Source organism: Nicotiana tabacum, chromosome 24 (assembly GCF_000715075.1).
Source record: "Nicotiana tabacum cultivar K326 chromosome 24, ASM71507v2, whole genome shotgun sequence".
Taxonomy (NCBI): Eukaryota; Viridiplantae; Streptophyta; class Magnoliopsida; order Solanales; family Solanaceae; genus Nicotiana; species Nicotiana tabacum.
This window is the reverse complement of record NC_134103.1, coordinates 80,266,348-80,290,545: the sequence shown is the minus strand read 5'-3', so window position 1 is coordinate 80,290,545 and position 24,198 is coordinate 80,266,348. Positions and strand designations below refer to the sequence as shown.

The window sequence follows — 24,198 nt, the reverse complement described above, 5'->3', positions numbered from 1 at the left end:
ATTGTTAAACCAATCAAGAGGAATGATCCTAGACTTAATAACAGCTTAATGGAATGCCTGCCTTCGAACCCGAGTTCACGTGACTGATGATTTAATGAACAAAAGTGAGAGCTTTGAATAATAGAGAAAATAAGAGTATATTGCCTTGTTGTGCATGTTACAATGTCCCTAATGAATAATTAGACCCCCCTTTATTTAGTAAGGGGGTTTTACTCTAAGTACAATATCATAAAAAGGTAAAAATCTTCTGTTTAACTAATCACCGGTTCTCTGCCGATACGTGCCGAGATCCACGCCGTGATATTCGGCTGGTCGCGGACATCACAACCTTTTGTTGGTCGTGCTCGATTATCTGGTAATGCTCTCCGAGGCTTTTGGGGTTCGAACCGAACCTGGGGGTCATGGCTCCGATACTCCCGAGGGAGGGTGTTTTGTCCGGACCCCGGATCAAGGGGATCCTTGCCTCGATTCTGATTCCTTGCCTTTACGTTTCTTGCTCCGTTCACTTCACCGGAAATCAAGGCATCCCACATGCTCGATTTCATCCGTATACAGTGATAAAGCTCGAACTAGAGATAAAAAGAATGTTGTGCATGCGCATGTTAATAAGATAGCGTATCCTTATTATTTGATGTAGGTAGGAGCTAAGAAAATAACGGTTAGTGAATTATTTCCATTTCTAAGGAAAACGTGTTACTCTGCAGATTGAATTAGAACAATTTTTGTATATTCAACTAAATTATCTTTTTCTTTTTTCATTTCCTTTTATAGACTCCCTACTTTTCTTGAGGTGAGTTAGGGCTGTTTTGGTAAGTTCACTTGCAGCAACTAGTTCCTATTGTTATCACCCTCACATGAAACCTATTGCCTCTTCTTCCTTTCAAATCCCATCTCTCTCTTTCTCTCCTCCATATTTATCTCTCTATATGTATACCTGAAATCAGACAACTCTTAAGCAAAAAAATGCTTCCCAATAGTCAGAATTCATCTTATTTACTCCAAAGAATCAATTCCAACACTTCAGCCAATTGTAAACAACCCCACCAACTACAGCGCCACTCACCAATACCATGCACCACCCAGGTACCAGATTCCGTCGTTAAATACCACACGCATTTAGTGGGACCCAACCAGTGCTGCTCCGCCGTGATCCAAAGAATCTCAGCCCCCGTATCCACCGTATGGTCCGTCGTCCGCCGGTTCGACAACCCACAAGCGTACAAGCACTTCGTCAAGAGCTGCCACCTCATTGACGGTGACGGTAACGTCGGTACTCTCCGTGAAGTCCGCGTTATCTCCGGGCTGCCAGCAGTAAACAGCACGGAGAGGTTAGAAATTCTTGACGAGGAGCGCCACGTCATTAGTTTCAGCGTAGTCGGTGGGGATCACCGACTCGTGAATTATCGGTCTGTTACTACTTTACATCCTGAACCTTCAGGCAATGGGACAACGACTATCGTCGTGGAATCGTTCGTTGTGGATGTTCCAATGGGTAATACTAGGGATGAAACATGTGTTTTTGTTGATACTATTGTTAAATGTAACCTTCAATCGTTAGCGCAGATCGCTGAGAATTTGAGCAGACGAAAAGCCCCATGAGCCCTTTATCCCTTGACTTGACTTTCTGGCGCTAATCCGGATTTACTCGCTCCAACACGGATATCGGACACCACATGAAAAACTAATCGATACATGTGATGATATGATGTATCAAATCCAATGACGTTTTTGGGGGGTACGATGGTTTGAAAAATCATTGCACCTTTTAGCTGTTCTTCATTGATCTTCAGGTTGTCAGTACTTGTTGAAGATAAGTTCGATCTGGTTAAAAAACTTGTTTTGCTGAATTAATTTCTTTCTGTGATTGTTTTTCTTCTTTGTTTCTTTAATATTGGTAGGTTTTTACTTCACTGTTACTGCTACGTTTTCTTTATCAGCAATTTGTCAAAAATAAGAATTTCAGGTCAAATTTTTGATATCATTCAACGAAGGATATATCAGCAAGATATTAATATTGCAATGAAATACTAAAACGTACTAGTATATATATTAGTTGCCTGTACCGTAATAAACCCTTTTAAGGGTATATGCTATAAAGAAAGTAGTATACTATGCTGAACAAATTCTAATTAAGGGAATGATGACGAGGCTAAGCGGTTCTAATTTGGCTGGTTGGTTTTAAGATTACATTTAACAATGTAATTAAGCCGTAACAATGAAGTAGGTTTATTGATTGGATTAGACAAACGAATGGATAACGAGAAGCAATTATTTAATGGCAGGTTTTCATGCTATGACAGCATTAAGTACAATGTACTCATAATTTTTATTTTGGTATAAGCACATTTGTTAACAATTATTCTTTGCAGAAACCATGAAAGTAGTGCAAGCTTTAAATCTTCCTTGACATTTAATCGCTGCTGTTATATTATTTGGTTCATCGAATGTAATGTTCATTAGCTATGTACTGATATTCATGTACCCTAAGGGCACATCAACGGTATCAGTTATATATAATTTTTTTAAAATCATTTCTCCTTCATCGTCAAATTGTTTTAAAATTGTTTTGGTAAATGAAGCAAGAGAAACAATAATAACATTATGTCAACGTGCATTGTACCTATTTACGAATTAAATCAGTTTTTTCTCTTCATAAGTTAATTACCAATAACTGAAAATATGATACACTAGTGGTAGTAAATTAGTAATACAAGACAGGTAAGGACAGAAGAATCATGATTCATGACGATGGTAAGTAAATTTGCAACAAAGAAATTGTCCATTTGAGGCGTATATATATACTCTCTCGTGTGAACCCATTTGACTGGACACGGAGTTTAAGAAAAGAGAGAAAACTTTTGAATTTGTGGTGTAAAATGAGACACATATATTTTATGTGGCTATAAATCATTGCATAAAGGTAAATTGTTTTCAAATAAGGAAAGAGGTCATTCTTTTTGACACAAACTAAAAAGAAAATAGGTTCACATAAATTGAAACGAAGAGAGTATAATATATGGTGGTAGTTGCCTCGAGGGTGAGCGTTGCATCACAAATCACTTTATGATTTTTATTTAGTGAATGCAAAGGTCATCCTTTTTGGAAACAAATTTAAAAAGAAAAAAGCAAAAGTATATCACAAGCAAATTGAGAGAGATGAGAATAAATAAGGTAGAAGTAGTATAATAGAGACAAGTTGATGGGAATCAAAGTGCAGGTACGGTGCAAGTTGGAGGGGGACTTTAGGAAAGAGAGACCAATTAGCTGACATATATCAATCAGTAAAGAAAACGGCAAGTTGCAAATTTTCAATTGTCATATCAGAATTGTTTACTGTTTTAGTAAAGGGTAAGAGAGATGCAAGTTGCAGGCTTGCTTGCTGGTCTCCTTTTCCTCATCTTTCTACTTATCTTCTCGCTTTGAGTATTGAATATAAAAATTATGCAAGTTGTAGATGCAACTTGCTGTACTATTTAATGATTCCCGTGCTTCTTGTCTACTTATTATCAATGTCTTCACGCCACTCTCATCCTATAAATCTATTCTTTCTTTTTTTCTTTTCAAATATTCTTTCCAAAAATAATTGTAATAATATATTTTAATTTAAATGACATATTTTCCTTCCTTAGTTGAACGTTCCAAAAAGAATGACATAATTTTATATTTAGAAATAATTTAACTTTAATGAGAAATTTTTATAACTACACAAATATCATGATCTCACAAAGCTTTTGCTCTTTAAGCTTTTAGGACTATATGTTTCGAAAGTCTTTTTTTTTTTCTCTTAAACTTTGTGCCAAATCAAACTACATCATCTAAATTGAAACGGAGGGAGTAACTATTTAAAGTATAAAAATATTTTCATGACTTATTAACACCAAGGGTATTGGTCTACTGATCAATAAAACGGGTTAAGAACCATGAAAAATCAAGTTTATATTTTAGCGGAGTCAAAAAATACTAGGTGATTTCTTACCTTTATTCATGTTTTATTGGACATAGTTATACTATACCTTATGCCGGTGGGATGCAGCAAACACCTCATGACTATTAGTCAAACATACAAGCCGCACACCAAGCTTATAAAAAAAATAAAAATTCATGACTTATTTTTTATATATTGCGGTCGGGTCTCTTATCTATAAAAGTTGCATTTCCTAATCCTTTTCATATTGTGTAAATTTACATTTAAAAAATTAACATTAGGTGTCAAATTCACGCAAAAAATTAGATGCGTTGATTATCGTACATCGAACTCCCTTATTCCTTTAGGGGTGGTTTGGTAGGGTGTATAAGTCTATAAGAATAATGGAAAATAAAGTGTATTAATAATGCATGGATTGGTAATGCATGAGTTAGTACTTAGTAATGCAAGCATTAGTTATGCAGAGATTATTTCTTATTCATTGTTTGGTGTGGTGTATTAAAAATTAAAATCATTGCATAATTTTTAAAAAAATTGTTTGTTTACAAAAATACCCTCCATATTCTTTAGCTTTAAGGGAATTTAAAGATAATTTTGCCTTTAACCATGCTAATGCATGCATTAATAGCCGTGGTATTGCTAATACCATGGTTTGCAATGTATTAGCTATACATAAGATAATTCCAAATATGTTGTATAACTAATGCTTGTATTAGTTATATATAGATTGAAAAAGTATACCAAACAAGATTTTACTAATATACAAAGTTAATGTACATTATTTCTCTAATGCACTCTACCAAACGACCTCTAACCGTTGAAGGTAATCAAACGCAAGAACTGCTTCAACAGTTTCCTCAATAAGACTGGCCAAAGCATAACACCACTTTCCTTTCGGAGCTCCAGATCAAGAGCCTTTCCCAGTTTGTATTATACTTCATCTAACTGAATTTGTTTTACACTTATTGTTTATCGAGCCATCAATTGGATCAGTTTTTTACATTAAATCAGATGAGACTATTTAAAAATTTTACTATGAAAACGTAGATATTCATTATAGTAATTAAATTTGTTAATCGGACATCAAGAATACCTCCATTGAAATTTGTCAATAGCTGGAATATAATTGCACTTATTACTAGGGGTGTTCAAACCAAACCGAAAAATTACACCAACCCGAAAAGTCAAACAAAATTTTTTATTTTTTTGCTAAAACAATAATAACATAATAAAGAAAAAGAAGACGAACTTATCAGATAGGGTATATGGGATCTGAAAGTGACTTAACAACTGCAACTGAAAATTGACCCACGAGCAGCGTAGTTGAAGATTTATACTTTTGCCACTGCAGAATGTGCAATTCAAGTAAATAAGTGGAGGAATAAGATACTTTTAAGTTAATAATAAGTTGACGAAGTAGTAATAAACTTGGAAGGACGGAATCAAGATTTTCCTTTGAGAGAAAAATACAAGAAAAGAAAATTAAGAAAAAATTTGTAGACCCAAAGGGTGTCAATGTCAATATGGGTAAAATTTGTAGACCCAAAGTTTGTAAATATTAAAATTTTACAACCAACATAATTTCCTGGAATTTCAGTTGTGGTATTTGAAGTTTCAGAATAATGACTACTATTTCAAAGACAGAGACAAATAGTGACAAATGAAAGCTATTTCTGCATGTGAATATGTCATGGCCTTATGGGCATAATATGATGCCCATTTGTTGGCCCAACTTTCTCATTGGTTTCCACTATTGGAGCTTATATTCGCGACAGTTGGGACTTTTCAACCTTCTTATTGTAGAATCAGAAGCATTTCCCTTTTGTTGTGGTTGCTCATTCCTTTGAATGTCCCTTCTCTTTTCGATTAAACAATTAGTTCAAAAGAGAACGTTATTAGCATAGGAAATGATTTATTGATTGTCAAATCAAGAAGTCCATTTGTTTTCTCAGTTTTCAAATATATATCGACTGTAGGCATATGATATACGTAGTGTTAGTCCCGCCAATATTGCTGTATTTGTAAATAATAATTCTGCAAAATATAAGTTATCGTAATGAAACAGTAATTAATTCGAGCCCACTGAATTCACAGTGTTTTTAAGGAATTTAATCCCCTCTTAGTACCCAAGGTTATGGATTATTTCCTCCCAGGATAGAACGAATAACACACTGGTGTAGTGGTACTTCAAACCCCAGTGTTTCAGCGAACACAAAGTTCGGTAGCAAATCACACTTACAGTTGCTTTGTTTGAAGTTAAAACAATGCAGAACGAAGGAGTAGAAACTCAGAAAATCGTATGGAAATGCTGAGAGGAAGGAGTACAATGTATAGCCAAATCTGTTGAGCATTTTCAGTTTTGTGTCTTGTGTATTGTGTGTGTCTTTCTTCAGCAGCTGCTGCACATATATATAGCAGCCAGTGTTGAAGAAGAACGACCGTCCACCCTCCATGGTGGAGCATGCATTAGCTTGTTTGTGGAGCAAGCACTTGGCCATGGTGGGAAGGGCATTAGGCGGCTTGTTGTCGCAGCTAGTGGTCAGTACACGGATTGGAACATATCCGTTACAAATGCGGATAATCTTACATTAATAATTACTATTAACAAATAAATTTGGTCCAAAAAATTAATCAATCAATCGATCATTTGACCAAATCCAAATCCAAATCCAAATCCGAAGCCGAAGCCGAAGCCGAAGCCGTAGCCGTAGCCGAAGCCGAGCCGAGCGAGCGACGACGACGACGGCGCGAGGCTTGCTTTCTTCTTAACTCTTTAAGAGCTACAAGAAGAGCAATTATATATATACCCACCAAAAATGTCTTCCACTTCCAATATGGGACAATGTCTCATTGTCAAGAGGGGGAAACGTAAAATTTTACTCAAAAATTTTATTTTCCCTCCATTTCCCATTCACCCTCATTTTAAGACTATTTCATCTTAAAAACAAAACCTCAACAATCCCCCACATGAATGGGGAATGGCTATATCACGGAAGTATGCATGGAAAAACTGTGTGATTTGCAAGCAAGGATTAATCGCATCTGGATAAGTAGGTTTTCCTTTGAACTTTCCGTAGTAAACTTATGTCGGATATACTCGGTCAATCGGTAGATTTGATATCTTTGAACCGTCGATCTTTGGTGTATACCTAGACAACCATAAGTCACACAATCAACCCTTAACCGTCTTTGGTTCTCATTGTTGTGTTCGTTTCAGCCATGAACACCGCCTGGTTTCATAAGTGCGTAGGGAACTGGCCTTACAAAGTTCTCCTTGAAGCGGCTAACACTTCACACTTACATAGGTGATTCCTAACGTGTCATCCTGTAGATACACTATTTGATATACTCCGTATCAAATTTAGAAATCTTTAAAAGGCCTTAATACTTTATCCTTGGTACTGAACATTGTCTCATCACGAGAACGGACTAAAATTTTATTTGACAATGTTGAACCGTCATTAATGACTTTGTTTGATCTCCTTGAACCTAGATCTTGGGATCTCCAGTCTTCTAGGTAGAGTTACCGCCACAATGACTTGTTCTCGGCCATAGCCCCATTCCCCTTGATGATTTCTCAACTACCTCTCTAGTTAGGCCTTTTGTAAGTGGATCCGACACATTATCACTTGACTTTACATAGTCAATCGTGATAATTCCTCTAGAGAGTAATTGCCTAACGATTTTATATCTTCGTCGTATATGACGAGATTTACCGTTATACATAACGCTCCCAGCCCTTCCAATTACCGTTTGACTATCACAATGTATGCATATTGGTGCCAACGGTTTGGGCCAAAATGGAATGTCTTTTAAGAAATTTCGGAGCCATTCAGCTTCTTCACTGGCTTTATAAGGCTATGAATTCAGCCTCCATTGTAGAGCGGGCAATACATGTTTGTTTGGACGACTTCCAAGATACCGCTCCTCCACCAATAGTGAATACATATCCACTTGTGGACTTAGAATCAGTTGAACTGGTGATCTAATTTGCATCACAGTATCCCTCAATCACCGCAGGAAATTTACTGTAGTGCAAGTCAAAGTTCTGGGTTTGTTCTAAATATCCCAAAACTCGTTTCATTGCCATCCAATGAGATTGGCCTGGATTGCTCGTATATCGACTCAATTTACTTATAACACAAGCTATATCTGGTCGTGTACAATTCATGATATACATTAAGCATCCCAACACACGAGCATAATCCAATTGTGATATGCTTTGGCCTTTATTCTTTGCTAATGCAAGATTCACGTCAATTGGAGTCTTTGCAACTTTAAAGCCCAAGTGCTTGAATTTTTCAAGTACTGCCTTAATATAATGAGATTGTAACAATGCCAGACCTTGAGGAGTCTTATGGATCTTAATTCCCAGAATTAAATCAGCAACTCCCAAGTCTTTCATATCAAACTTGCTATTGAGCATACGCTTAGTAGCATTTATGTTGGCAATGTCATTACTCATTATCAGCATATCATCCACATATAGGCAAACAATGACTATGTGATTTGGAACATTTTTAATGTACGCACATTTATCACATTCATTTATCTTAAAACCATTTGATAACATTGTTTGGTCAAATTTCGCATGCCATTGTTTGGGTGCTTGTTTTAGTCTGTAAAGAGACTTAACAAGTCTTCATACTTTCTTTTCTTTACCTGGAACTACAAACCCTTCAGGTTATTCCATGTAAATTTCTTCCTCCAACTCTCCATTTAAGAAGGCCGTCTTAACATCCATTTGATGAATTTCAAGACCATACACTGCAGCTAATACTACTAATATCCGTATGGACGTAATTCTTGTAACTGGAGAGTATGTATCAAAGTAGTCTAGACCTTCTCGTTGTCTATACCCTTTGACTATGAGTCTTACCTTGAATTTATCAATAGTGCCATCATCTTTGATTTTTCTCTTAAAAATCCATTTAGAACCCAAAGGTTTATTTCCAGGAGGAAGATCAACCAATTCCCATGTATGGTTGTTCAATATGGATTCTATTTCACTATTGACTGCCTCTTTCCAAAATAATGATTCCGAAGAAGTCATAGCTTCTTTAAATATTTGAGGCTCATTATCCAATAAGAAAGTCACAAAATCTAGTCCAAATGAAGTAGACGTTCTTTGACGTTTACTACGTCTTGGATCCTCCTGATTACATATACTTTCTTTTGTTTCTTCCCGAGGTCATTTAGATCCTTCACCAAACGACTCACATTCCTTTTTATATGGATATATATTTTCAAAGAACTCAGCATTATTTGATTCTATAATCGTATTATTATGAATGTCGGGATTTTCTGATTTATGAACCAGAAATCGATATGCTTTACTATTTGTCGCATATCCTATAAAAACACAATCAACGGTTTTCGGTCCTATCTTTACCCTTTTGGGTTTAGGAACTTGCACTTTTGCCAAACACCCCCACACTTTAAAATAATTCAAGTTGGGCTTCCTTCCTTTTCATTTTTTATATGGAATGGATTGTGTTTTGCTATGGGGCACTCGGTTTAATATTCGATTAGCCGTAAGAATGGCTTCCCCCCACAAGTTCTGTGGCAAACCAGAACTTATCAACAACGTGTTCATCATCTCCTTTAATGTGCGATTCTTTCTTTCCGCAATCCCATTAGATTGGGGCGTGTAAGGGGCTGTTGTTTGATGAATAATTCCATATTCTAAACATATTTCTTCAAAAGGAGATTCATATTCACCACCCCTATCACTTCTTATCATTTTTACTTTCTTGTTAAGTTGCGTTTCAACTTCATTTTTGTATTGCTCTGAATGCGTCTATTGCTTCATCTTTACTATTCAGTAAGTAAACATAGCAATATCGAGTACCATCATCAATAAAAGTTATGAAATACTTCTTTCCACCGCGAGATGGTATTGACTTCATGTCACAAATATCTGTGTGAATTAAGTCTAAAGGATTTGAATTCCTTTCAACTGACTTATAAGGATGTTTAACATACTTAGATTCCACACATGTTTGACATTTTGATTTTTCGCATTCAAACTTAGGCAGTACTTCCAAGTTAATCATTTTCCGCAAGGTTTTATAATTGACATGACCCAAACATACATGCCATAAATCATTTGACTCAAGTAAGTAAGAAGAAGCTGAAATATTATTATTGTTTTCCACAACCATTACATTCAGATTGAAAAGGCCCTCGGTGAGGTAACCTTTTCCTACAAATATTTCATTCTTACTTATGACAAACTTGTTGGACACAAAAACGCACTTAAAACCGTGCTTAACAAGAAGTCCAGTAGAGACTAAATTCTTTCTCATTTCGGGAACATGAAGGACATTGTTCAAAGTCATGACCTTGCCAGAAGTCATTTTCAGAAATATCTTCCCATATCCTTCAACTTTTGCTGTTGAAGCATTTCCCATATAAACTGTCTCTCCGGGTCCAGCAGGAGCATAAGTAGCAAAAACTTCTCTAACTGCACAAACATGGCGAGTGGCTCCTGAATCAAACCACCACAGTTTAGGATTTCCCACTAAGTTACATTCAGAAAGCATGGCACACAAGTTATCAACATCATCATGGTTTACTACTATGTTTGCTTGACCCCTTTTCTTGTCTTTCTTCGGAGCATGACACTCCGTAGATTTGTGTCCGGTTTTCCCACAGTTGTAGCAGTTTCCATTGAACCACTTCTTGCTTGGGTTGTATTTCGGACCAGAAGCCTTCTTCCTCTTTTTGTTATCTTCAACAATATTTGCTCCCATTATTGTTGAATTTTCACGGCCTCTCCTTTCAGCAGCTTTATTGTCCTCTTCGATTCTCAACCGAACAATGAGATCTTCAAGGGACATTTCCTTTCATTTATGTTTCAAATAATTTTTGAAGTCCTTCTACAACGGAGGCAACTTCTCAATCATTGCTGCTACTTGGAATGCTTCATTGATGACAAGACCTTCAGCAAGTAGATCATGAATAATCACTTGCAATTCCTGGACTTGGGTAATAACAGACTTGCTATCTACCATTTTGTAGTCCAAAAATTTTACGGCAACGAATTTCTTCATCCCGGCATCTTCAGTTTTATATTTCTTTTCAAGCGCATTCCACAATTCTTTTGACGTCTCCACGCCACTGTATACATTATACAGATTATCATCCAGTCCGCTAAGAATATAATTCTTGCATAAAAAATCAGAATGCTTCCACGCTTCAATCACGATAAAGCGTTCATTCTGTGGAGTTTTATCTAGCAGATCAAGAACATCTTCCTTGATGAACTTCTGTAGACATAACGTAGTTAAGTAGAAGAACATCTTCTGCTGCCAGCGCTTGAAATCAATCCCGGAAAATTTTTCGGGTTTTTCTGCCGGTGCCAACGCCGGTGTTCGGCTTGTCGATGCATTGGTAGTCACCATCGGAACAGCTTGGTTTTCGCTTTCAGTCGTCATTTTTTCTGTAAAAGAATGACACAAACAAACGTTTAATACACGTTTTCAAACTGGAGTAAAAATCACGTAGATTTTAATCTCCAACAAAATGCCACGAAGGCTTTACTCTCCAAAACGGGAGTACACAAAACCACAAAGGCTTTAGTTTGCAGAATAATAAGAATAACACAAATACAGAAATAAATATTAAATTCCTTAAGATTGTTAGTCCCGCCAATATTGCTGTATTTGTTAATAATAATTCTATAAAATATAAGTTATCGTAATGAAACAGTAATTAATTCGAGCCCACTAAATTCACAGTGTTTCCTTAAGGAATTTAATCCCCTCCTAGTACCCAAAGTTTTGGATTATTTCCTCCCAGGATAGAACGAATAACACACTGGTGTAGCGGTACTTCAAACCCCAGTGTTTCAGCGAACACAAAGTTCGGTAGCAAATCACACTTACAGTTGCTTTGTTTGAAGTTAAAACAATGCAGAACGAAGGAGTAGAAACTCAGAAAATTGTATGGAAATGCTGAGAGGAAGGAGTGCAATGTATAGCCAAATCTGTTGAGCGTTTTCAGTTTTGTGTCTTGTGTATTGTGTGTGTCTTTCTTCAACAGCTGCTGCACATATATATAGCAGCCAGTGTTGAAGAAGAACGACCGTCCACCCTCCATGGTGGAGCATGCATTAGCTTGTTTATAGAGCAAGCACTTGGCCATGGTGGGAAGGGTATTAGGCGGCTTGTTGTCACAGCTGGTGGTTAGTACACGGATTGGAACAGGGCTGTTATACACGGATCGAATTGGAACATATCCGTTATAAATGCGGATAATCTTACGTTAATATTTACTATTAAAAAATTAATTTGGTCCAAAAAATTAATCAATTAATTGACCGAAGCCGAAGCCGAAGCCGAGCGACGACGACGACGACGCGAGGCTTGCTTTCTTCTTAACTCTTTAAGAGCTACAAGAAGAGCAATTATATATATACCCACCAAAACTCTTTTCCTCTTCCAATATGGGACAATGTCTCATTGTCAAGAGGGGAAACTTAAAATTTTACTCAAAAATTTTATTTTCCCTTCATTTTCCATTAACCCTCATTTTAAGACTATTTCATCTTAAAAACAAAACCTCAACACGTAGTACAATAGCTTACTACAGATCCGTTGTAGCATACGTATAACTACAATGTGTGTTATAAAGTTGATATTTGGACTTTGCAAGTCATTGTTATAATTCTGTATTGCTGTAATAAACAATTTAACTTTCTGAAAAAATAAAACAGAAAGTTAGTAATACTTGTTTAACGAAATAGATTCTGAAAAACAAAAAAACAGTATAGGAATAAATCGAGCCCACTGAATACACAGTGTGTCCTTAAGAAAATTATTCCCCTCAAGTACCCGAGGTGCTGGAATATATCCTCCCAGGATAGAACGATTTAACTCACCGGAGTGTTGGTACCAAAACGCCGGTGAACAGCGAGCCACTCGAAGGCTGTAAAACACACTGGAATTTATTGTGCAGAAGAAGAAGAAGAAGAAGAAGAAGAAGAAGAAGAAGCTCAGAAAATTTCGTAAGGAAAGATTCTGGGATTCAAACTCTATTTATAAAGTTGCTGGCATTATTTCTGAAAAGGTTTGCAACCTTTCAGAAACAGCCATGGCTGTTGGAAAAGGGTTGTTTGAAATATTGCGGGAAAAATATATTTACAATAATCCGGGAAAGAAAACGGGCCTGACCGAACTGGGTCGCGGGTCATGGGTGAATTTTTCGTTAATTATTTAATTAATTAATTAAATAATTGAAAGAAATTTTGTCCAAAAAGATTAATCAATCAATCGATCTTTGACCAAATCCGAATCCGAAGCCGAGCGAACGACGACGGCGCGAGGCTTGCCTTTTTCTTAACTCTTTAAGAGCTAGAAGAAGAGCAATTATATATATACCCATCAAAAACCTTTTCTTCCTCCGATATGGGACAATGTCCCTTTGCCAAGGAAAACTCAAATATTTTATTTTCCCTCCATTTCTCATTCACTCTCTTTAAGCTACACAAGCTTAAAATCCCAATAGTAATATATCTGTTTACGTAAATAAACATTCCCTCTCTCTCTATATATATTACTATTGGCCCAAGTGAAGTTTGTTTTGATGATTGACAAAGGAACTCTAGCATAAACTAGGTCCATACATATTGTAAATAGACACGGGCAGATTCGAGCATAAGGGATGCACGTGAAGGAGATAAGCTTAAATTTTTCTATCTGATATCTCCTGATCGAAAAGGTTGCATAAATTATAAGGAGAAGGACTCCTTACTCGAAGAGAACTTTATCCAAGATAAGGGAGGAGTTAAAAGTTGAAGATAACTAGAACTCTTCCACTAAGGAAGAGTATAGTATTAGAACTCTAGTTATTCATATTCTACTAACTCTATATATTGCAGGATGTTCTCATTGTACATGTACGCACAAACGCTGAAGTTAAACGTGAGTTGAAAGCAAAATAGCAAGGCATTTTGCAAGCAACTCTTGTGTGATTTAAGCGTGCGAACCTGAAACTGCATGAACCAGATAGAAGAATCAGTTCCAAGTGTCTGTCTTTTATTCTAGTTCAATTGTAGTAGGGCTTTTCAAATTGTACCTTTCAGCTTTATCTTGAGGCAATTGTATTAGGTACTCTGAGTATTCAAGTTAGAGTTAACTTGAAGTTGTCGCAACAGTTAGAGGCTGGCTGCCACAACATGATTAGAGTTAATCCTTAGGTTTACAAAGAGTTTTGTAAATGCTGTTTTGGCTAAGTAATTTAATAAAGTGTTGGGGAAAATCCTACTGAGTAGCAGGTCGTAGTTTTTTCATCTTTTGAGCCGGGTGTTTTCCACTTAAAAATATTTGTGTTCTTTACTTTATGTATTTACTATTTCCGCAACAGTAGTATAAGGAACACTTAGAAGAACCAGATCCTTCTATAATCAGTGCACGCGAAAATTGAACACCATACAAATCAGCCCCTCCTCTTGTGTGGCATTGAAGTATAAAATATCAATTGGTATCAGAGCAGGTTATCCTTGAAGAGGCTAACACCTTAGGAGAAGATCAAGATGAGTGCACCACCTGAAAATTGGAAAGGGCAATCCACTGCTAGGCCACCACTCTTTAATGGCCAGTACTACTTTTGGTGGAAAACTAGGATGAGAGATCACATTATAGGAGAGGACTATGAGCTATGAGATACAGTCATTGATGGTCCACTGGCTACCTTGAAGATAAATGTTGAAGGAGTAGAGGTGCCAAAGACAAGAGCGGATTGCACTGCTGAGGACTTGAAGAAATAGGATAAGAATGCTAAAGCCAAGAAATAACTTGTTTGTGGACTTGGTCCAGATGAGTACAATAGAATCCAAAGTTGTACCAGTGCTAAGGAAATCTGGGACACTCTGCAAGTGGCTCATGAAGGAATACCTCAGGTGAAAAGAACCAGAGGAACTCTACTGTATTCTCAATATGAGAACTTTACTATGAAGGAAGGAGAAACCATTCAAGAGATGTACACAAGGTTCACTACATTGACAAATGGACTAAAATCTCTTGGAAGGATTATTCCTGAAGAAGATAGAGTCGAGAAGATATTGACAAGGGTTTTGCCTATTACTTGGGAGAGCAAAATCACTGCCATTTAGGAATCAAAAAACATTTTCACTCTCCCACTGGATGAATTAATTGGAAATCTTACTACCTATGAACTTAGGAGACAAACCATGAAAATGGATGTACCTAAGAAGGAAAGGAGCCTGGCACTCAGAATCACTAAAGGTTCTGATCTAGAAGATGACTAAATGGCTATGATCACCAATGACTTCAAGAAGTACCTGAGGAGAGGAAAGGGTCCTTCACGCAGTAGAAGCTATAGTAAGTCAAAAGTTCCTGAGAAGCAAACTAACGATGGATGCCACAAGCGTGGAAGGACTGATAACCACATCAAGAATTGTCCTCAATGGGAAATTGAATGGAAGAAGGAAAGAGCTGAACGAAGGAACATGTTCAACCCAAGAAAAACAAAGGATCAACCAAGGCTATGGTCGCTGCTTGGGGAGAAAGCTCAGATGATGATGATGGGGATTAACAAGCACTTATGGCCATTGGAGAATCTAATAAAGAAACTGAGGTAAGTATAATTCATCTCAAGGACAAGATTAAATTATTATCTAAAGAAAGGTTATCTGAGTTACTTCTAGAACTAATTAATGAATCTGAGGATGTAAACAATGAAAAGGAACAATTGTCAAAAGAATATGTGATTTTGAAGGCTAAGTACAAAAACCTGGAACTTAGGGTTAGTGAAATTGTAAGTGAAAATACTGTATTGAAGAACCAGGTTCATGCACTTGATTCAACTATCCTAGAACTTAGATCTGAAAATCTAAAACTGAAATTAGGAACAGGTAAAAAGATAGTTGATCACACACAACTCACTATAGAATAAAATATAGGAAAATGAAAGATGAGTTGCATAAAAGGGATGAGCAGGAGAGAATCCTAAAGGAGGATCTAAGCAAGGTCAAGCATGAGCTAGACAGAACTTGTAAATGGAACAGGTCCTCTGATGCACTTTCATGGCTACAGGAACACCATAGTAGCAACAAAATAGGACTTGGATTTGGGAACCTCGCACCTAAATGGGATCCCAAAAGCAAGTACCTCACACTTCTTGAGAACAAGATTTGCACACACTGTGGTAAAACAGGTCACTATAAAAGTGAATGCACTGCAAAAGAAAAGGCTAGTCAAAAGAACAAAGAATCTGTTCAAGGGAAGAATAGGCTACCAAGTTGGGCTAAAAAGAATTTGATTCATCCTTTTGCCTATAGAAAGGGACCCAAACTAGTTTGGGTTCCTAAGACTAACCCCTGATTTCCTTTTGCAGGTCCAAGTGAAGGGGAGCAACCAAATATGGTACATGGATAGTGGCTGCTCAAAGCACATGACAGGAAACAAGAACCAGTTCCTTTCACTTGAGGACCTTAAAAGAGGTAATGTCTCATTTGAAAATGGGAAGAAATATGTGATCATTGGGGCTGGAAAGGTAGGTAAAACTGATTCTCACTCTATTGAGAAAGTCTACTTGATAGATGGACTGAAGTACAGTCTAATAAGTGTATCACAATTGTGTGATAGAGGTAACATGGTAGCATTCACTTCTACCAAATGCTTTGTGATTAATCTTACCACTGAAAAAATAGTTTTGCAGGGAAAAAGAGTGAACAATATATATGTTGTAGATCTGTCCACACTTTCAGAAAATGAACTCACTTGCTAAGTGTGTTGGATAATGATCCCCTCATTTGGAATAAGAGACTTGGACATGCTAGTCTAAGTCAACTAAACAAACTAGTCTCCAAGGATTTGGTGATAAGACTACCTAACATTAAGTTCAAGGAGGATAAAGTTTATGAGGCTTGTGCAAGGGGAAGTAGGTAAGATCCTCTTTTAAAAGCAAGAAAGTGGTAAGCACCACCAAGACGATAGAACAGGTCCATACGGATCTTTGTGGACTAATGACAACATTAAACAGAGGTGGTAAGAGATATGTGATGGTGCTTGTTGATGATTATTCTAGGTTTACTTGGACATTATTTTTAACATTTAAAGATGAAGCATTTGACATGTTTACTTGTTAGAAAAACTCAGAAACAATTAGGTAATCAACTTGCATCAATTAGGTCTGATCATGGTACTGAATTTGAGAATGCTAAATTTGCTGAATTTTGTGATGAGCATGGCATAGATCATAATTTTTCTGCTCTTCGGAATCCACAACAAAATGGAGTAGTTGAAAGAAAGAATAGGACACTTGAAGATATGGCTAGGACTATGCTTCTTTCTAGTAAACTGCCCCATAGTTTCTGGGCAGAAGCTGTGAACACTGCATGTTACATCATAAACAGGTGCATGAATAGACCTCTTATAGAGAAGACTCCCTATGAGTTACTTAAAGGGAGAAAGCCAAACATATCCTATCTTAGGGCATTTGGATGCAAGTGCTTTGTGCACAATAATGGTAAAAACTCCCTAGGTAAGTTTGATACGAGAAGTGATGAGGGAGTATTCTTGGGATATTCTTCACATAGTAAAGCTTATAAGATTTATAACAAAAGAACTATGTGTGTAGAAGAAAGTGTACATGTGATTTTTGATAAAACTAACATTCTTTCTGAGAGGCAGGAACATGATGATGAAGTAATTGGGCTGGTGAGAAACTCAAATGAAACCACAATTCAGACTGAAGCTGCACCAGAAGTAAGAACAGGTGATGGAACCAGTCCTTCCACCCAGGGCAACTTGACAGAGGGAACTGAACAAAAAGGAAGTGATACTCAAACCTCAAGGGAACCTGTCCATGAACCTGTTCCTCAACAACAAAACATTGAAGGAATATCTAAGGGAAACCAGCTGGTTGTGAAACTTTACAAGTATCAAAGTTCTCATCCCATTGAGAACATAATCACTGATCCAATCTCTGGAATCAAAACCAGATCTTCTTTGAAGAATCTTTGTGCTTTTGATGCTGTTTTATCTCTGATTGAACCTAAAATGTTGCTGAGGCTTTGCAAATTGCAGATTGGGTGAATGCAATGCAAGATGAACTCAACTAATTTGAGAGAAGTCAAGTTTGGCATATGGTACCAAGACCCAAAGACAGATCAGTAATTGGCACAAAGTGGGTCTTCAGAAACAAACTTGATGAAGATGGAACAATTACAAGGAACAAGGCAAGATTGGTGGTTCAAGGATATAGTCAAGAGGATGTCATAGACTATGATGAGACTTTTGCACCAGATGTAAGATTGGAAGCAATTAGACTCCTTAGAGCCTTTGCTGCTTATATGGAATTCACTCCCCATCAAATGGATGTCAAGTGCCTTCCTCAATGGCTATCTAAAGGAAGAAGTGTTTGTCATGCAATTTTCGGACTTTAAAAGCAAGGAATGTCCTGATCATGTGTACAAGCTTGACAAGGAACTTTATGGGCTTAAGCAGGCTCCAAGAGCATGGTATGAAAAATTATCAAATTTTTTGTTTGAGCATGGCTACAAGAGAGGTAAAATTGACAATACTTTATTCTTGAAAGAAAAAAGTAAAGATCTCTTGGTAGTTCAGATATATGTTGACGATATAATCTTTGGAGCAACTACTGATAAGTTATGTAAAGAATTTGCTAAACTAATGGGGAGTGAATGAGTATGATGGGTGAGTTTAATTTATTTTTAGGCTTACAAATTAAACAAAATTCAAATAGAACTATAATCCATCAGCAGAAGTGTGTGAAAGAGTTGGTTTAAAATGAAAGATTCCAAATAAATTGATACTCCTATAGCAACAACTACAAAATTGGATGTAGATGAACCTGGTTCATCTGTTGATCAAAAGTTGTATAGGGGAATGATTGGCTCTTTGTTGTATCTCATTGTTAGTAGACCTGACATCATTTTCAGTGTAGGCCTTTGTGCTAGATTTCAGGCAAGTCTAAAGGAGTCTCACTTGACTGCTGTAAAGAGGATCCTGAGATACCTAAAAGGCACCACTGACCTTTGTCTATGGTATCCAAAAGGTAGTAATTTCAACTTAGTGGGATATGGTGATGCTGATTATGCAGGTTTTCTTATGGATAGAAAGAGCACCTCAAGTATGGCACACTTTCTTGGCTCATGTCTTGTGTCTTAGGCCACTAAAAAGCAAAATTTTGTGGCCTTATCTACTGTTGAAGGTGAGTATGTTGTTGCTGCCTCATGTTGTGCTCAATTGTTGTGGATCAAACATCAATTAATGGACTTTGAAATTGACGTAGGTTGTATTCCCATCTTTTATGACAACACTAGTGCGATTAGTATCAGTGAAGAACCCGGTTCATAAAGATTACTTGGTACGTACTCTCCACTATGCATATTTTGAAATAATTATAATTGGATTATGATCAAAAGGAGAGTCCCATTCAATCCTAAACTCCTCGATCTTATCAGTTACGAAATGAACCGATTTCATTCAAACAGAGTCTAAACCACATTAAGTGCCTAGATTCTGGGGACACTCTTTAACGTCTTTTCAAACTAAATTCCAGTTTGATTAGACTTCTGAAAAGGCTGTCGTCGCCCAATTAAACACTCCCACTTTAAATTTATTAGGCCTTATTTGCTTCTTCACTTCTCAATTTTCAAGCCGTCAAAAGTTTCTCTCCTCTCTCATCTTCCAAACACACACAAACTCATTTTCTCAAATTCGCAAACACAGAAATGACAAATCCTTATGATAATCCCTCATCACCACTCAAGGAAATTACACCCACACCATCTATCACACCTTCAACCACGCCAACCTCTAAGAAAAGCAGGGTCAAGATACTTGCTCACAAAATTGTTGCGGGAAGAGAACAAATCAAGAAAATTAATGAAAAATTTAAAGCAAGTCGAGAGGAAGAACCCCAGAAATCTTATGAATCATTCAAATCTGCTACTGAGGGGGAAGAAACTGTTTCTTCTGAAACAGAACATGTAACATCTGGCCCAAATACTACTACTGAAATCATCTCTGACGTTACTGCTAATTTGGAGAATAGGTTCATTCTAGTGGGAACTGTGGTTGGGGTTGAGACTACTGAGTCTGGGAGTATAGGTGGTAAAGATAAAAAGAGAAAAGAAAAAGAAAGTGAGGGTGTTTAAGGTGTTGTGAGGGGTATGGGAAAAGGAGTGGCTGAAGGTTCACCCACTCCTACTAGTCTGATTGAAGAAACAGGAGCAATGGTAGTGTAGAGTGAGGAATCTGCTGGAGAAAGTGTAAAACAAAAATGGGGAAGTGGGTCTGGAGAGACTGTTGAGGGGTTGGTTCGATTAGGAAAGGATGTTCAAGAACATGTTCCATCTGAACAGGAAATCCTCGCAGACCTACTGAAAAGGGTGACTGATAGTTACAATCCCAAAAGGAAAAGGAGTTTAGGAGTCAAAGTTCTTGGCACTGCTAGGGAAAACAAGAAGAGAAAGGCTGCCTTTTCTATCCCTGTAGAGAATCCTCATACAAGAGGAAGAGTAACAAGGAGTCAGAAGAAGCAGAGTGAGGTTGAACTGGAAAAGGCCTTAGAAGAAAGTAAGAGAAAAGCTGCAGCTAAAGGAAAAAAGAAGGTGGTTGAGCCTGGTGAGGCTGTTGAAATTGACGAGATGGACCTGGTCCTTCGGGATGAAGAGGAGACAGAAGAAATAGAAGTTGTGACTCCAAAGGCAAAGAAAGCCAAGACTTCCACAAATAAGTCTGTTTAAAAAACAAAGTCTGCGGAGCCGTCTACTTTGACTAAAAGAACCAGGTCTATATTGAAATCAAGAAAAGTGAAAATGGTGGAGGAAGAAGAATGGAGTAGAGAAGAAGAAGAAGAAGAATCTGATGCTGAGAAGGATAAGATAGTTAAGTTTGGGAATAGAACCATCTTGAAAGGTAGACTCCTCAGGGTCTTGGAAGAAGAAGGTATGTTAATGCTGTTGGAGAAGTTACAATTACAAGGATGGAAGGACATGGTCCTTTAGATGGATGGAAAGCTGGCCAGAACTGAGATTGTGGAGTTCATGGCAAATTGTGAGATAAAAGATGGTAGGGTCACCAGTATGGTAAAGGGGGTGACAGTGAATTTTGATGATAAAGAACTGGGAGAGATCTTAGGTGTACCTGCTGAAGGGTACAAAGATTATAAGAAGCTCAAATGGCCAAGTCTAGAGAATCTCCCTAATGCCCTTGCCATTACAAGAAAGTTTGGTGACAATGATGAAGAGCTTGAGCCCAAGGCTGTGTATAAAAGTGAGATGAAGCCACCCCACAAAGTGCTGTTCGAATTTGTTAACAAAGTTGTCCTACCTAGGCAGGAAAAGAGGCACATTACCACATTCATGGACCTGGTCCATATGGAATGTTTGGACAGTGGGAGGCAAATCAATTAGCCTGGATTTATTATTCAGCTTCTTAATAGGGTTCTAACTGGCACCAAAACTCATGTCATGCCCTATGGTTTTATTCTTATGGCTGTACTTGCACACTTCAAGGTACCCATCAAGAAATGGGAAGTTGGTACAAGAAAGGATCACTTTGGGGCAAACACTCTGATTGCTTATGATTATGAAGTCCACACCACTCCCAAAGAACCTGGTTTATCCAAAAAGGTACATATGAATAGCAAAGTGCGAGCCTTGGTGCAAGAAAGTGGGGCTAAGGATACTAAAAGGCTGAAGAAGAGGTTGGCAGAAGTGGAGACTGAAAGAGATGCTCTCGGAGCTGAGCTAGCAAAGGAGAAGGAGAAGAATGATGGCATTCTTCATGACATGTTAAAACTACTTCAAACTAAGAACCTGGTCCTTCTCAGCCTTAAACCTTCCTAGCCTAGTTAGACCAACCAGTGACCCGGATGAGATTTTTTTAGTTTCTTTTGCTCATGGTCCAGTGTTTTTATTTTTCTTTATGCTTTGGGGATGACTAAGTATCAATGATAATCAACTGTTTGTTGATGCTTCTTAGATGGCTAATATCATTAGATTGATAAATGATACTTGACTCCATGATTGAATTTGAAGTAGCCCCACTGTCCATGAGTGATTTCTATTAAAATCTGGTTATCTAACATAATTTCTATGCAACTTTTCGATGATGCCAAAAGGGGGAAGATAGGTTGTGCTTTTTTACTTTTGGACTGTGATGTTTATAACCTAATGAACCTTGTCCTTGATGATTAGTGTCTTTAAAATGGAAAGTGTTCTAACATTGTGTTGATGTTGAGCTAAGTTGACACAGGGCCTATACTTATGAAAAGCACAGAGTTTGTTATCATCAAAAAGGGGGAATTTGTTGGCCCAAGTGAAGTTTGTTTTGATGATTGATAAAGGAACTCCAGCATGAATCAGGTCCATACACAGTGTACACAGACACAGGCAGATTCAAGCATTAAGGATGAACGTGAAGGATATTAGCTTAAGTTGTTATATCTGATATCCCATGATCGAAAATTTTGCATAAATTATAAGGAGAAGGACTACTTACTCGAAGAGAACTTTATCCAAGATAAGAAAGGAGTTAGAAGTTGAAGATAACTAGAACTCTTCCACCAAGGAAGAGTATAGCATTAGAACTCTAGTTATTCCTATTCTACTAACTCTATATATTGCAGCATATTCTCATTGCAGGTACGCACAAATGCTGAAATTAAATATGAGTTGAGAGAAAAATAGCAAGGCATTTTGCAAGCAACTCTTGTGTGATTCAAGTGTGTGAACCTGAAGCTACATGAACCTGATAGAAGAACCAATTCCAAGTGTGTGTCTTTTATTCTAGTTTCATTGTAGTAGGTGTTTTCAAATTGTACCTTTCAGCTTTATCTAGAGGCAATTGTATTAGGTACTTTGAGTATTCAAGTTAGAGTTAACTTGAAGTTGTCGCAACAGTTAGAGGCTGGCTGCCACAACGGGATTAGAGTTAATCCTTAGGTTTATAAAGAGTTTTGTAAATATTATTTTGGCTCAGTGATTTAGTAAAGTGTTGGGGAAAATTCTACTGAGTAGTAGGTCGTTGTTTTTTCACCTTTTGAGCCGGGTGTTTTCTACGTAAAAATACTTGTGTTCTTTACTTTCCGTATTTACTATTTTCGTAACAGTAATATAAGAAACACTTAGAAGAACCAGTTCTTTCTATAATCAGTGCACGCGAAAATTGGACACCACATAAATCACCCCCCTCTTGTGTGGCATTGAAGTATAAAACATCAATTATATTACAGTAGGTGGTAGTTCAATTTAATAGTTCTTGCTGTTTTTTCAATTGTTGACCCGAGCGGCTTAGGTTTTGATGATTGACAAAGGAACACATGCATGAACCAGGTCTATGGACGCTGTACACAGGTTACAGTCAAAATTAAGCAAAAGACATGCACATGAAAATGATAAGTATAAGTGGTTATTTATGATAATCCCTGAACAAAAATATTGCTTATTTGATAAGGAGCAAGACTCCTTACTTGAAGAGAACTCTATCCAAAATAAGAAAAAAGTTAGAAGTTGAAGTTAACTAAAACTCTTCTACCAAGGAAGAGTAAAGCATCAGATCTCTAGTTAATCCTAATCCTACTAACTCTATGTATAATAGTATGTTATCTTTTACAGGGATCGCACATATACTGAACTTAAGCAGAATTGAGAGCAAAATAGTAAGGTATTTTGCGAGTAATTCCTATGAGCCTTAAGGGTGCGAACCTGAAGCTACATGAATTAGATTGAAGAACCAGTTCTGTATGTTTGTCTTTAATTCTAGTTCAATTATAGTAGGAGCTTTTGAGTTGTGTTTTTCAGCTTTCTTTAGAAGCATTTGCACTAGGTACTTGAGTTGTCCTTTCAAGTTAGAGTTAACTTGAACTAGTCGCAACAGCCTGTGGTGTGTTGCTACAAGGGTTAGAGTTAATCCTTAGGTTTGCAAGAGTTTGTAAACTTTATTTTTGGCTCAGAGTTATAGTGAAGTGTTTTGGGAAAATCCTGCTGGAAAGTAGGTCGTGATTTTTTCTCCTGTTGAGCCGGGTGTTTTCCACGTAAAAATACTTGTGTTCTTTACTTTCTGCTTTACTTATTCCACAAATGTAGTTTAAGGAACGCATAGAAGAACCAGGTCCTTCTATAAATCATTACACGTGAAAATTAGGCACCTTTCAAATCACCCCTTCTTGTGTGGTATTGAAGTATAAAACATCACTAATCTATAGCAAAGGACAAGAAAATGGAAAGCAAAGGAAAATAAATCAAAAGCCCAAAACCCCTAAATCCCATTCTT

General features: G+C 37.1%; 1 protein-coding gene across 1 annotated transcript; it reads left to right on the top strand.

Moving 5' to 3' along the window:
- Positions 1-799: 799 nt before the first annotated feature.
- On the top strand, positions 800-1,859 carry LOC107788622 (abscisic acid receptor PYL4). Its single transcript, XM_016610315.2, has one exon. It carries the CDS (start codon positions 964-966, stop codon positions 1,597-1,599), a length of 636 nt encoding a protein of 211 aa, XP_016465801.1. The 5' UTR covers positions 800-963; the 3' UTR covers positions 1,600-1,859.
- Positions 1,860-24,198: the final 22,339 nt, after the last annotated feature.

Excerpts from the sequence above, each read along its gene's own strand:
- LOC107788622 (XM_016610315.2), top strand. The coding sequence starts at position 964 with ATGCTTCCCAATAGTCAGAATTCATCTTATTTACTCCAAAGAATCAAT.